Source organism: Megascapheus bottae, chromosome X, assembly GCF_031878675.1.
Source record: "Megascapheus bottae isolate mThoBot1 chromosome X, mThoBot2.hap1, whole genome shotgun sequence".
Lineage (NCBI taxonomy): Eukaryota > Metazoa > Chordata > Mammalia > Rodentia > Geomyidae > Megascapheus > Megascapheus bottae.
The window spans coordinates 84,531,998-84,547,482 of NC_143547.1; the positions used below are offsets into that span (position 1 = coordinate 84,531,998).

Here is a 15,485-nt window from a genome sequence, read left to right on the forward strand (position 1 = left end):
AGTAATCTTTAATGTTCCAGCTTCCTCCTAAAATTGAATGACAATGGTTGGACTGTAGAACTTTTTTTTTACAAAGCATTTGAGAAGGAAGGACTCCAAAAATCAAATGAAAACATGTATAAATGCTACTTTCATGCCTTGAGCAGAGAGGCAAATCCTAATGAATGTAATGAAGGTGAAAGTAAGAGAATACCTATGCCTATTCACTGAAAAATGATGAAAGTTTACAGAAAATAATAAAATTTTGCTTTCATTTTTAAGATATTGCTTACAACTGATGACACAAATAAAGTGTGGTTGTAGAGCCACACAAGAAACATCTGGAGGGCCTGGAGTTTGGCCTAGGGGTTAAAGTGCTTGCCTAGCATGCACGAAGACCCGGGTTCGATTCCACGGTACCACATACATAGAATAAAGCCGGAAGTGGTGCTGAGGCTCAAGTGGTAGAGCTCTAGCCTTGAGAAAGTCCAAGGACAGTGCTCAGGCCCTGAGGTCAAGCCCAGGACTGGCAAAAAAAATAAAAAAAATAAAAAAATAATAATAATCATAAAAAAGAAACATCTGGAGGCAAAGAACAAAGCAATCTGCTTGGTGGCATTGGAAAATTATGAACGTATTAGATTTATAAGGAGCTTATGTTAAATCCATACACAAAGAAGTCCATATGTAGGAAATTATGAAGCGTACACCCATTTGACCATTTTAAAACTCTGTACTCAAACTCTCTCCTCCTACTCCAAATCATGTCTTATGCACACTAACTACTCTTTCATCTCCTGTTCACATCCAATATACACTCTGAAGAAAAAAAGCAAACCAATAATCTTCCATTGTATTAATTTCTGAAAGTACATTGAACAAGACTTTGTGTTGTTTATCAAAGGATCAAGATGTCCTTTCAGGGGCTAAGGGTTTAGGATGATGTAACAATAAGTTGTGGTGAAACACTTGCCTTGAGTAGATCCAGCTGGAGCCTCCATGTCACAACAAACAGGAGAGAACTTAAAACCTGTAATAGAAATATTTGACTAATTAATAATTAACCAAGTCATTGGGAATTCAGTAGATTTCAATTGGAACCTTCCATCCAGGGATTTTTAAAAAATCACAGCATCATTGACATATAATAAACAAATATTTATATACCTCATTAAAAAAGCATGCCATTTGTTACAGTTGAGTATATAGACTTCAGTATTTTCAGAGATGTTCAAACATCCATGTTTCCTAATTCCTGAATACACTGTAAAGAAATGTCATGGCAATTTCTGGCAGAAGCAGAATGATATTATCCAGTAAGGAAGTATCTTTATTGAATTTTAGTGTTTAAATTAGGTAAAGTTACTCTTTACTCATGTCAGGAATGGGAAGAGTGAGTACATGATATCCTGGCAAAAGAGGAGCTCCTTTGCCATTCTATTTCATATGGTGGTGATTCTTAGTATTTTTTTTTTGATTGACAAATGCAATCCGGTAAATCGTGGTGAACAGTCCAGTTTCTCCTAAATTCCATCCTAATGTTCTTTTACTTACATGAATGTATGTATATATGTATCAAATACATATATACATATACATAAACTGTATCCCCATTTTACCTCCAAACTTTATATCCTATACTCTTGGCCTAGTCAGTAAGACACATATAAATGAAAATAATAGCTAGGTGCCAGTGGCTCACATCTGTAATCCTAGCTACTCAGGAGTCTGAGATCTGAGGACTGTGGTTCAAAACCAGCCAAGGCACGGAAGTCTGTGAGACTCTTATCTCCAATTAACCACAAGAAAACCGGAAATGGTGCTGTGGCTCAAAGTGGTAGAGCACTAGCCTTGAGCTGAAGAGCTTAGGGACAGTGTGCAGGCTCAGAGTTCAAATCTCACTACTGACAAAAAAATCAAAGTCTTCAGATACTTGATATTATAAGTATTGTGGCATACTATTTCGCAGATGATACTTTATGTAGCATGCAGGAACTCATTCCTGATTCTTTCCTGTGTCCAATATCATCTTTGTACACAAGGAAACAAAAGTGGATAAAATAGGAGAATGTTGCAAGTACGGATTGGATTACTAACTCTGTGCCAACCTGAGAAAATGCAAATTAGCCAATATTCTTTTTTCCCTTTCTGTTATTAAGTTGTAAATTAACTAATGTTGACATATTAATCTTTGTGGTCTTCATGATGAGAACCATGTAGCCAACCAGAGTGATAGAAAGACTAGAATGATGTGTTTACTAATCATTAAAGAGTTTGTACAGAATGATTTTATTCTTTTATAAGGGGAAGGCAATTAAAAATAAAATCCACCCACCAAATTAATAGAATAAACCTTTCTTTCTTGAAAACTTGTAAGAAAATAATATATAATTACAATATAACAACACAGTAATTAGTACTTGTTTTCCTGAAAAATGGTTGTTAATTCTTCTTCTGTTTTTCAATGCATTTCAGCCTAACCTGGTTAATTTGAATCAGTCTGTATATACAATAGTTTAATCTGGATTAAAATAGAAAGTCCATAAAGATTCTTGCTATGCAACTATTTATCTCACTGTTAATAAAGCCAGAATATTTGAAGTGAGTACTTTCTATTATAAAACCCTCAATAGTACACTAGAAAATAAAAATTAAAATAAGAGACACGTAATTAAGATGCACAATACTACTGAACACATAACATTGTTTCTCCTGGGGGTCCCTAGTAATAAAGCCTATTTTATCTATCATGCTAAGTAAATGTGCTGATTTACCATATCTATATCTTGTCCATGTGACCTGCTAATTTGCATTTATGTTCTCGATAACAAATGAAGGACAGACAGTGTTTTCCAGTTGAAAGCAATAAAATGAAAACTTCAAGAAGCAGTGTTTTACAACTGAAATCCTAGTTACTCAGAGATCTGAGGTTTGAAGTTCAAAGCCAGCCTGGGCACTAAAGTCTGGGAGACTCTTATCTCCAGTTAATCACTAGAAAACCTGAAGTGGCACTGTAGCTCAAGGTGTAGGGTGGTAGCCTTGAGTTGAAGAGCTCAGGGACAATGTCCAGGCCCTGAGTTCAAGTCCCACGACTAGAAAAAAAAGAAGTAACCACTGTGGTCTGGGAGTGAGGTCTAGTGGTAGAGTGCTTGCTAAATATGCATGAAGCCCTGGGTTCAATTCTTTGGTACTACATACATGGAAAAATTTGGAAGTGATTCTGTGGCTCTAGTGGTAGAATGCTGTACTTGAAAAAAGCTCAAAGTCAGTGACCAGGCCATGGGTTCAATCTCCAGGACTGGCAAAAAAAAAATAAACCACTAAAGTAACCACTCAAGGCTAGAAGAAGCCATATATCCCCAACCATTCAGGAGGGACAATCATGGCCCAAGCCTAACTGGGGCACAAAGTTTAAGAATGGTGTGAAAAGTAAGCAAGAAGGGGTTAGGGCATAGTGCAGTTTGTAGAATATCTGCCTATCATCCACATGCTCTAGCTTCAAATTTAGTGCTGCCAAAAACAAACAATAAGCGCATATAGGAAAGGAGAACAAAACTAAATGGTAATAATCACTGTTTCTCCTTTTTACTTAAGCAATAAGGTGATTTTTATTACCATTTTCCCCATCAGACTTCCGTTCATGGTCTGTGTCAGTCAAGGACAATGCAGAGTTGGCACGGCTGGAGAGACAGGAACTATGTTCTGACTTCATTCCTCTTATCCACATTCTCAGTGCGTGATCAGGGGAGGCAGCACCTTCTGTCTCTGTGTCCACATCAGATCCCATCTCTAGTTGGTAGCCATGGCGAGAAACACTGTGCATGTCTGTTTGGTAGCCAGAGCACAGAGTATGGGGTGTTTCACAGAATTCTATCTCTAAGAAGAAAGAAAATTTGAAAAACAAAAGGTAAGATGTATGAAAAAAAACTGCTCTATAAAATTCCACTTTTTGCCAGGCACCAGTGGCTCACACCTGTAATCCTAGCTACTCAGGAAGCTGAGATCTTAGGATCATAGTTCAAAGCCAACACGGGCACTAAGGTCTGTGAGATTCATCTCCAATTAATCACCAGAAAACCAGAAGTGGTGATGTGGCTCAAGTGTAGAGCGCTAGCCTTGAGCTGAACAGCTCAGGGACAGTGCCCAGGTCCAGAGTTGAAGCCCCATAACTGCCAAAAAATTGCATTTTTTGTCCGTATATCTTTGCTGCCCCACTGACAGTAATCATTTTTGTTTTTGATTTTTTGCAAAGTTAGAATTCTGGAATTTTATTTATGGTAGCTAGGATTCTGTGCTTATTTTGCACTTCTATAGCTTAAAATTATGCTACTGCTGATTCTTACTAGGTTCTGGGAAGAACATGCCTAAAATAACTTTATAGCTATAATTTTTGCTTGCAGAAATTATAACAAAATAAGTGAGTACAGAGAATCTAAGTGTAGAAAGCTAGTCTTTAAGTCACTTCTCTTCTAGAAAGAATATACATGATCAATTCAGCATACTTTGTGTTTAAATTATCAAATTTATTTGTTTTAAATTTTTTATTAAGATTTAAGAATAAATAGATCATTGTGAGAACCCTAAGGAGGAAAACATACTAAATTCAGATATACATACCTAAAACATACTATTTTAAACTATAATGTTAGAAGGATACAATATGATTTCCCATTGTATCCAAAGCATTTAGCCTGCTTTATGCTAAATAGGTTGTTTAATCCAATCCTTTAACAAGTACATACAGAATATCTAGGCATGTGTTCTGCCATAGCAATGCTTCATCATTTGAATATTCTCTTTTCCCTTACAATCTTAGAATTTAAAAATATTAAGAAACTTAAAGGTCTTACAACAGTCCTATCTTTTCCATCAGTTTATATTCATTTATAAAGGAATGGTTTTATTGTTTTGTTTCCATCATGAATTCAGCATAAATGAAGGGGATAAACTGATCAAATCTAATAGTTGGCAAAATTAAGGATCATAGTATAAATATTTCTCCTTAGCAAGTATCAGGCAACAATATACCCCTTTTCTCTAAAATATTCATTTGTGTATCATTTCTGCCAGATATCAATGATGTCCCATCAATTTACTGTATGAATATCAGAGATTCAGTCTTACAGTGAATTTTACATTCAATTATAGCAAGGTGTCAAGAAGGGGAAAAGATGCTTCAACAATCCTTAATAAGTTAATGGAAAATGACCACATGCCAAGACATATCATCTGAAATGTCCATGTAATACTCAGATAAGGTAATCCTGGGATGTAGTACACTATATAGGATTTTCTCAAACTGACATCAGAGACAGGGTATGTCATTTGGCCAGGAAGAAGCTTAGCTGAGTGCATCTAATCCTTAGCACATATCAATAAAATGCAAACCCTAACAAAATTTAATTCTTTAAATGCAAAAATACTGATTTTTTGGCTATATACTTGAGAAAAATACAGACTACAAATCTACCTGTTATAATGACTATTGTAATATAAATAGCTAGATAGGGGTTTTTCAAACTAATTTTAATGCATATTTAATAGCCATTATGTACCTGCCTTGAACTAGGCTTTTTATAAGACATTTATTGTTGTGAAATAAATGTCCTGGAATGGATTAGAGAATTACAATGAAAAGGAACTTTTTCAGAATTATTTGTCACTATATAATAAGTGTGATTTCTTAAGTAACTTCCAAAGGAATGAAGTTTAAAACACAGACATGTTTTTTACTTATCAAACACAAAACCTTATCAAAATTGCCACTCTGCCATAAGGTTAAAAGGAAAAACCGAGTTGTCCAATATGAATTTAGGATTTTAGAATATTGGGATCAGTTAATATTCATGCTTCTTAATTTCACAATGTTTCATTATCCATTATTTCTTTCCACTTGTTGCTATAGCAACCTACTAATGAATCTGTCAGTGCGTTGCTGTAAGAAAGGATGGTTCTACAGGTTTTCTCCTTAAAACTTCTTTTATTCCTCTATAGCTCTGGTTCTCAAATTTCCTTGCCTCAATATCATCAAGAAGGCATATTAAAACATAGATTGCTATTTTCCTTCCACACCTCCATCCCTACCCCATATTTCTAATTTCTGATGCAACTTATAAGGCCAGAGAATTTTCATTTTGCAAGAGTTTTGAGACCAGGCCTATGCTGTTGATCCAGGGAATCACAGTTTGAAAACTGCTGCCTAGATGTTCTCTGAAGTTCCTGGAAGGCAGGAAAGGGGGGATCAGTGTGAGTACAATATTATTGTGGCATTATTACACATCTTTGCCATCCAGCCCTAAGTTCTATTTGGAGACTCAATAATGAATGCATTTGCTCTGAACTGCTGTGAAGTGTCTCCATTTATTTCCCTGGATTCAGGACACTAATTAGTTAATTACTTCTAAAAGCACAGACTTTCATTTCAGACAATAGCATATGAGATGTGAATTTCCTAAAGATTTTCAATATGAGCCTCTGAATCATGACAATTCCTGAAAATGGATAAGCAAATAAAAAGTAAATACATGACCATTTGTTATTACAGATTCATAAAACACTAGATAAGGTTTTATAAAAAGAAGCATTAACAGATATAAATATTTTTTTGCAATTCCTGGGCTTGATCAATCTTACAGCCTGAGCATTGTCCTTGGGTTTTCTCAAGGCTAGAGCTCTACCACTTGAGCCTCAGCACCATTTCTGGCTTTTTTCTATGTATGTGGTACCAAGGAATCAAACCCAAGTCTTTGTGTATGCTAGGCAAGCACTCTACCACTAGGCCAAACTCCCGGCCCAACAAATTTCTTTTGGTTGACAAATTTTTCCAAATTAAAATGAAATCTGATCGCATAATATGACAGAATATGCATAACACGAACAATTTATTTGCTATTGGAATTATACGCTACAAAACAAAAATTAAATAAACATTCTAATTAGGCAGACAAATAAATATATATGTCCTTATCCAGTCTATAATCAGAAAAGTTATAATTCAAGTTCGCTTCCTGTTGTTTTTTTAAAGTAGCAAAGGAAACAAAGAGAAAGAATAAAAAGGAAGAGAAAGAAAGAAAAGGAAAAAGTGTTCCATTTATTAAAGTAAATGATATTCAGTGAACTTTTAAATATCTCTTTCTTGATATTAATGTTACTATTGTAAAATATTTCCTTAAACACACAAAAGTCTTCATGATGCTTAAGTGCTTGTTTTTCAGCCTTGCGTGTATTAATTTGTTAACTAAAATATTATATAATCCCTGAAGAAGATGAAGTTCAACCACGTTTATTATAGATCTATTCTTTTTTCATATATTTTTTTGCCAGTCCTGGGCTTGAGCTCAGGGCCTGAGCACTGGCCTTGGACTTTCTCAAGGCTAGAGCTCTACTACTTGAGCCTCAGCACCACTTCTGGCTTTTTTCTATGTACGTGGTACCAAGGAATCGAACCCGGGTCTTCGTGCATGCTAGGCAAGCGCTTTAACCACTAGGCAAAACTCCCGGCCCTTTTCATATATTTTTATTGTAATTAATAGAAAGGTTACATTACATTCACCAGATAGAGGGTGCATTACTTCACAAACATTGATACCCTTTCTCATGTCTTGGTCCCCATTTCCCTCCCCCCAATCCCGCCCCTCATCTTGTTTTCCCCCCTTCCCAATCCTATTTCAAGTAACCAAATAAACATTTATACAATATAACAGATAACAGGTGAAATACTGTAACAATATGAGATAACCAAATTAAGAGATGAGAGATAACATAGTACATTAAAGACAACAATCACTCATTATATGGCTTTTGCTTTATAGATATATGCTTGACAAAAAAAACTATTCACAAGAGAAATATAGACATAATCTTAGAATATATGAGATTTAAATGGATAGAATGGTTTGATGAGAAAGTACATTTCAAGAATAAATAGGTATATATATATATATATATATATACAGAGAGAGAGAGAGAGAGAGAGAGAGAGAGAGAGTGTCAAGGAAGTCTCATATGTATACAACTTTTATTCTAAGGAATCTTTGCTTCACCATCTCTCAAGAGATTAAGACTGAGAAGATTAATAAAGACTTGAAATTCAAATTTTGAGCTATCCAAACATTTTGAACAGACTCTTCACAACTAAAGATGAAGAAACATCAATATGCAAAAGAAAAGATGCTTAACATCATTTAGTTATCAGGAAAACATACAGAGTCTGGAGCAACTATTATTGTTACACACTGATGGCAAAAAAGTAAAATAGTATAATTGAAAAGTAGGTGGATGGAAGAACCAATTGTGTCATATTTGCAAAATGAAATATTAGCCATTCCTCAGAAAGAATGAATTGTTAATGTACAACAATATGGATAGACTTCAAAATAATTATGCTGCCTGACAGAAAACAAATGATTATATACTACATGCTTCCCTTTATAGAAAACTACAAATTGGAAACTATGAGGAAATCCATGAGAAAGAGGGTAAAAGGAAAGCTGAATAACATGCGGAAATTTCAGCATGAACAAAATATCTTCTGTCTTAATTAAGACAACAATATTATATATAGATGCATGCACAAATTTGGCATATTTTGTACTTTTACTATGTATTGTTTATTGTACTTAAATTCTACTACTTGTATATGTTTTTCTAGTTGTTTGTGGAAGAACCATTGTTAAAATTCTGAAGTGATTCTGTTTTTCAAAGTAGATTTTATTATTTTTTTAAATTGTCATTAAGTAGTTGTATAATGAAATTTCAATTCAACTTATCACTTTATGAATACAATGTATCTTGATGAATGTCACCTTTTTCAGGATTCTCCTCCACTGAGGTGACTCTGAATTAGCATATCCTTACAAGTGAAGTCAGAGTCTCAGATTTGGAAGGAAGCTTTGCTTTTCCCTTCAACCCAGTTGAAGAAAGTATATGTAACAGGAGTAAAACAGAAGTAAAAATGTTATCGTGCATATATTTAAGCCAAGAATAATCAAAACTAACTGATATATGACTTTTCAGTGATCCTTTAAGGAGTACATTCTCAGGAGGCCATTAGGAATTGGAAGTCAAATTTAGGTGGGAAATTTAGAATTAATCAATTAGTATTGAGTTTTTAGCAGCTAAGGAAATATACTGTGCAAGGGGATTATGAGATTAACCATAAGACCATTTTATGCTGTCTGTATTAATACCAATATTTAAATGCTATGAAGTACCTAATAAAATGAACTACTTTTATTTTCTTACAACCTCTGAATCTAGAGGTTAGTCTTCAGGTGTTCAGTTTGGAAAACCATTATCAAAACTTGAAAGGGGAAGTAATGATGGTTATCTATATCAACATTTTTAAAGAAATGTCATCTCTGGGTTGTTGATAAGCTCAAGATTTTATTTTTCTTAAAATATATCATTGTACCTGACATTGGTACCTGGTATGTTGTATATGTTAATTTGTTTATTTGAAATAGGGAAGGTAAGGGGAAAAACAAGATGATTGGGAGAGGTGAGGGGAGGGAAAGTAAGAGAAAAACATGGGAAGGGGTATCAATGTTCAAGAAGTAATGTACCACTACTTTATGAATCTAATGGTAACCCCTTTATAAATCATCCTGACAATAAAATACAATAAAAAGTATTTCCATCTACTTTTCTTCTAAAAAGAGAGATTAAGATAAATGATTGGAGTCGAAAAACTAGGTAATTCTTAGCCATGGCATGAGAAATTGGGAATATAGCTTTTAAAGAGTGAAGACAGCCTTCATTCAGACTATTTCCAAAATAAACAATAGGGATAAATTTATTAGTTTTAATTACTCTGACTCATAATATCCATTGTTGGTTATATGTAGAATCATCATTAATTATCAAAGTGTTTTGGGATAAGTTGCTTTAGGGGGTTCTCAGTTTCTACACTTGAAAAATATATAGACTCTCCTTGGAATAAATCTCCAAGTGACTGATTTGTTGTAAAAGCTAAGCCTATATTACAAAATATATGTACAATATTCAAAGGTATTTTTGAAAATGAAGGTATATTTGTACTTCTATTTTCACATGCATTTTTTGTGTCAGTTATGGGGCTTGAACTCAAGGCCTAGATGCTGTCCTTGATCTTTTTTGCTGAAGGCTAGTGTTCAACCTCTTGAGCCAAAGCTTCATTTCTCATTAACTGGACATAAGTGGCATGGACTTTCTTGCCTTGTGTGGCTTTTAACCTTAATCCTCACATCTCAATCTCCTGTAAAGCTTTGTTTCAGGTATGAGCCATGGGAATGTAACTCTCACATGCATTGTTAAATAAGAACTTGTGTGACAATGATAAATCTTCTTAAATTATTGATATAGCCTAGGTAAACATTATGAATTGTGAAACTAATAAAATAGAAATTGTATATATATATATATATTTTTTTTTTTTGCCAGTCCTGGGCTTGGGCTCAGTGCTTGAGCACTGTCCCTGGATTTTTTCTCAAGGCTAGGGCTCTACCACTTGAGCCACAGCAGCACTTCTGGCTTTTTGCTACATATGTGGTACCGAGGAATTGAACCCGGATCTTCGTGCATGCTAGGCAAGCACTCTACCACTAGGCCAAACTCCCGGCCAGAAATTATATATTTTAAATGTAAAGTACAAAAAAGCTACTGAGCAAGTGGTGACTCATCAAACATAAAATTATGAGTTATAAAGAAGCTTATTAAAATATTACTCCGTGACAAAATGAATAAAATGACACACAATTAGAAATATTGTTGACCATGTATTAATTCATATGGATTCCTGGGAAAATTCAATGGGTTATTATGATATTCAGTAAGAAACACAAGAATGGCCATGAGTCTGGCATAGTGATAGAGTGCTTGCCTATCATGCACAAAGACTTGGGTTCTATTCCTCAGTACCACATACCTAGAAAAGCCAGAAGTGGTGCTGTGGCTCAAGTAGTAGAATGCTAGCCTTGAGGAAAAAGTTCAAGGACAGTGCTCAGGATCTGAGTTCAAGTCCAAGGACTGGTTAAAAAAAGAAACACAAATAAAAAAACAAATGAACAATGACTAGATATTAAACAAATAGTTGTTCATTATTGGATACTACTTTGTATTTCTCAGTTTGGGGCTTTGAACAGAAAATGATATCAAATTGCCAAACAAATCAGTTCATGCAAGTTTACTTAAACACATCTTCACTGAACACCCACTCAATATCAAGTCAAGAAAACAAAATAAAATAATCTCTTATTTTTATCTTATTCTTAAAGGGGTAATCCAACTTCATTTCCTATTCTATTCATAAGAAAGCTTTATTAATATGTACAGTGCTGAATTAGAGAGTAAGCAGAGTGTTAACTAGACCATGCAGTATCCTTTGGGAAGTTTTGCAGAAAGCCTTCTTAAAGGTCTTAGGGATAACAAAGTAATAAAGGTACATCCCTTAAATCTGACCTGTATTTTTCTGTTGAGGGCGCATGAGCCTTTGCTAGGGCACAAGAGTGAGAGATAGAATGTGTTCAATATATAGGACCGTGGCTATCCAGGGACCGAAATAACTAAGCTTCCTGAAAGCTTAATCTTTTCCTCACAGTTTTAAATTCCCCCATTAACTCAGCACTCAGAACCTACCAATTATGCCTTATTTAATTTTCAAGATTTCTCCATCTGTCATTATACTAAAAAACAGAGCAACCAATCTGAGCAGTGTTAAAAGCCAGAAGTATAAACATTCATGCTTTGTAGCCAGCCAATAACGATGCATTGGAAATAATCCAGAACACAGTTAAAAGACCATGTTAATGTCAAGGAGAATGTTCTCAGAAGTACAGTGAATTGCTCATCTGTAAAACAGCCCAATTCAGAGAAGGACAAAGACTTGCAGCATAAAGTCAAAAGGAAGGGAGATGAGATAGGAACCTGGAGGAAATCAAAACAAGCTCCAATCATACTTAGAGATTAAAACATCCTTCAATAATCTGAGAGAGAAAATTAAATGTGTGTATAAGTAACTGCTCACTATTTTCTTGAGCTAATTCTTATTTTAAGGGTGACTCCATTAAGTCTGTATTTATGTTCTAGTATTATTTATTTTAGTCATTCGGTGTTTTTACTTGTAGATTTATCAGCACATTCTAGCTACCACAAATGAGGGAAACATTGTAGCCTATGTTTCTTTGGCTCTGGCTTACTTTCATTAATATAATTTTTCCAAGTCTTTCCATTTCCTTATAAATGATACAATATCATTATTTCTGATGAGTAGAATTTCATTCCATACATGTGTATATATATATATATATATATTTCTTCATCCATTTGTCTATACTAGGACCCTTGTCATTAACACACAGAGGCCAAAGGGGGCTACGCATAGGAATGGTGGACAAGGGCTCAGTAGCTATGAACAATATTCTTGTGAAATGAACTCCAAGAAAAGGAAACAAGACACATTCTTTAGTTACCATTGTTGATAATTTTGTATTCTTTTCCTTTTGTCTTGTTCCTTATTTTGTATTTGGGATGGCAAGGAGGGACACATATGAGGTGGAACAAGAATGAACAAATACAACTCTGATACTTGCTAGACACTATGTGGAAAATGAACAGGATATCTTACAGGTGGGAACAGGAGAGAGAGACTGGGAGAGAGCAGCAGAAGGGGAGATATGATTCAAACAGATTGTACTGATGGTTCCTTGATTCATGTAACTGTAACCCCTCTCTATGTTAGCCAGACACAAACAATAAAAAAGACTGTATTCACATAACATTGGAAAATTTTGTGTTGAAGCTAATTCACAATGTAGTTATCACCGCAGTAAACAAAAATGGTGAACATTGTTACGCCTTCCCACATTTTTCTGTGTTCAATAAGTACTCACGGGCCGGGAGTTTGGCCTAGTGGTAGAGTGCTTGCCTAGCATGCACGAAGACCTGGATTCGATTCCTCGGTACCATATATATAGCAAAAAGCCGGAAGTGGTGCTGAGGCTCAAGTGTGAGAGTGCTAGCCTTGAGAAAGTCCAAGTGCTCAGGCCCTGAGCTCAAGCTCAGGACTGTCAAAAAAAAAAGAAGTACTCACTACCTTACGAATATAACTGTAACGCTTCTATACATCACCCTGACAATAAAATAATTTTTTAAAAAGGTGGATGCCTGCTCTACAATATTTCTAACAAGAGTTTGGAAAAAGAATCAGGGACCAGAAAAAATAGTGGGAGGACGAGACTACAAGAGAAATTTAGATCAATAGGGACCTGTGAATGTTGCCTTTAGTTCAGTGTTTCAAACAAGACAAGGACTTCCTGGTCTAAATGAGAAATTTTCAGGGCTACTGAGCACTACAAATGCATGGTGCTCAATGGCCCTAAAAATTTCTCATTTCTTACCTGTGCTGGTCCAATTTTCTGGCTGTTCATAACACTTTTGAGCCTAAATCCTTATTGCCCACCATGGTCTTCCAGGTATACTTATGTATTTCCATTATGCTCACTAAGCATGTGAAGTTGTTTGCTCAATATGTGTGTGTCTGAAATTTTAAACTACATTAATCTACAGCACAATTCCATCCAGAGGAGTGAGACCAATGAGGTAAAGTTAAATAACCATTAAAAACAATTGTGAGTGCTTTACGCACATCCCTATAAAGGCAAATAGTGTAATGTCTTAACAGTTCCACTTCTTTGTTAGTATTTATTTTGTGATGAGTGAGTAAAGTTGCCAGGATAGAACTGTACGACCCGAGATAGTTTCCACGAAGAACTACTGAATTAACTACATTCTTCTCTCTTGGAGAGATTCTTGGTGTTTTCAATGATATTCCATTTATCTTTGACTATTTGTCTTTGAACATATCATACTAACCACCTACAAAAATTCCCTATGATTTTTTCAATAAACCATTTTCTAATATCCAGCCAGTTTTATATCTGTATGTGAATGTTTTCAAATATTCTCCAACTTCCCATTCCTCCATCAAACTATCTTCTGGCCTTTCCTAAAATATTTTGCCTACTATAGACCTTCACACTTAAAATTCATTTTAATTTTCTTCATATTATATTACATATTGTCTTCTGTATCAGTATTCCAACTCCTATGATAACCCTTAAATATTTTATACCTCAATTTTAAAAGTTACATATTGCTAATTTATCAGTATAGGAGATTTTGAGTATTCATTCTGCAATGGGGGTCTTAGGAGTTAGTGATCATGCAGAAAATAACATTCTTGGAGTAAATATTGGTCACTTATAAGACCCCTAAGACCAGAAGAAACATTCATCTGTCAGGAGAAAAATTATCACCCCGTTCCCATGAGAGCTGTATGCATATCTTTTGTTTTTCATTTCTTAATAGGCAGGGAAGGGAGAACTTAATCCTTTCTCCTTCCTTAGTTTTGGCCAAAATTATAAACAAAATTATTTTTCTACTGTCATCTATATTTTATTTGGTGGGCGATGGGGCTTGAACTCTGGGCCTTCAGCTCAAGGCTACCACCCTAACCCTTGTGCCACAGCCCTACTTCCCATTTTCTAGTGATTAATTGGAGATAAGAATTTCACATTTGGGGTTGGGAGTTTTGCCTAGTGGTAGAGTGCTTGCCTAACATGCACGAAGCCCCGGGTTCGATTTCTCGGTACCACATACATAGAAAAAAAATCCAGAAATGGTGCTGAGGCTCAAGTGGTAGAGCTCTAGCCTTGAGAAAGTCCAAGGACAGTGCTCAGGCCCTGAGCTCAAGCCCAGGACTGGCAGAAAAAAAAAGAGTCTCACATTCTTTAGTGCCCCAGCTGGCTTTGAACCTTGATCCTCACATCTCAGCCTCCTGAGTAGCTAGGATTACAGGTGTGAGCCAGGCTTCCAGGCTTCATCTATTTTTTTTAATCATTTGTTTTGATGGGCACAAACATTCTGTTTGAGAGACAGGCTTTACGATCATGGATTCATACAAAATTATTAATATATGACAAGATGCATATGTGAATTTGCATTACTGTATTACTTCAGTTTCTTAATATAAATAAAAATATTTTAAATGTCATGCTTTCCTACACTTAGTAATATAATGAAAAAGAAAAAAAAATTGCAGAGCGTTTTGTTATATAAAGACCAGCCAAGTAGAAGGCAGTATTAAAAAAAATACTGTATTGATTTTGAAAAGGTTAAATACAGAGGAGTTACATGAGTCAGGTAATAAGCACAACACTTTTTGAACCACATCTCCCCTTCCCTCACTCTCTCCCAGGTTTTCCCTTCCTATCCCCACCCATAGGATATATAATTCATTTTCTATGTAGTGTCTAGGAATTATCACTGTTCTATTTTTACTCTTTGTTCCAAATTTTATGTGCCCCCTTACCCTCCCAAATACAAACACTGAACAATAAGACTAAAGGAAAAGAAAACAAAACCAGCAACAATAGCAACCAAAACAAATCTCATTTCTTTTTCTTGGAGTTCATTTTGTAAAGTATTATTTTATATGATGATATGAACAAGCCTATTGAGCATCTGTGATC

General features: G+C 35.0%; 1 protein-coding gene across 1 annotated transcript in view; it reads right to left on the bottom strand.

Moving 5' to 3' along the window:
* LOC150041479 (teneurin-1-like) overlaps positions 1–15,485 on the bottom strand; it is a 464,851-nt gene that overhangs the window by 125,394 nt on the left and 323,972 nt on the right. The window contains exons 4-5 of the mRNA XM_090327165.1: positions 3,595–3,855; positions 953–1,009 (exon numbers count right to left, since the gene is read on the bottom strand). Of these exons, the coding sequence (XP_090183291.1) occupies positions 953–1,009; positions 3,595–3,855 (318 nt within the window). The remainder of the gene's footprint in view (positions 1–952; positions 1,010–3,594; positions 3,856–15,485) is intronic.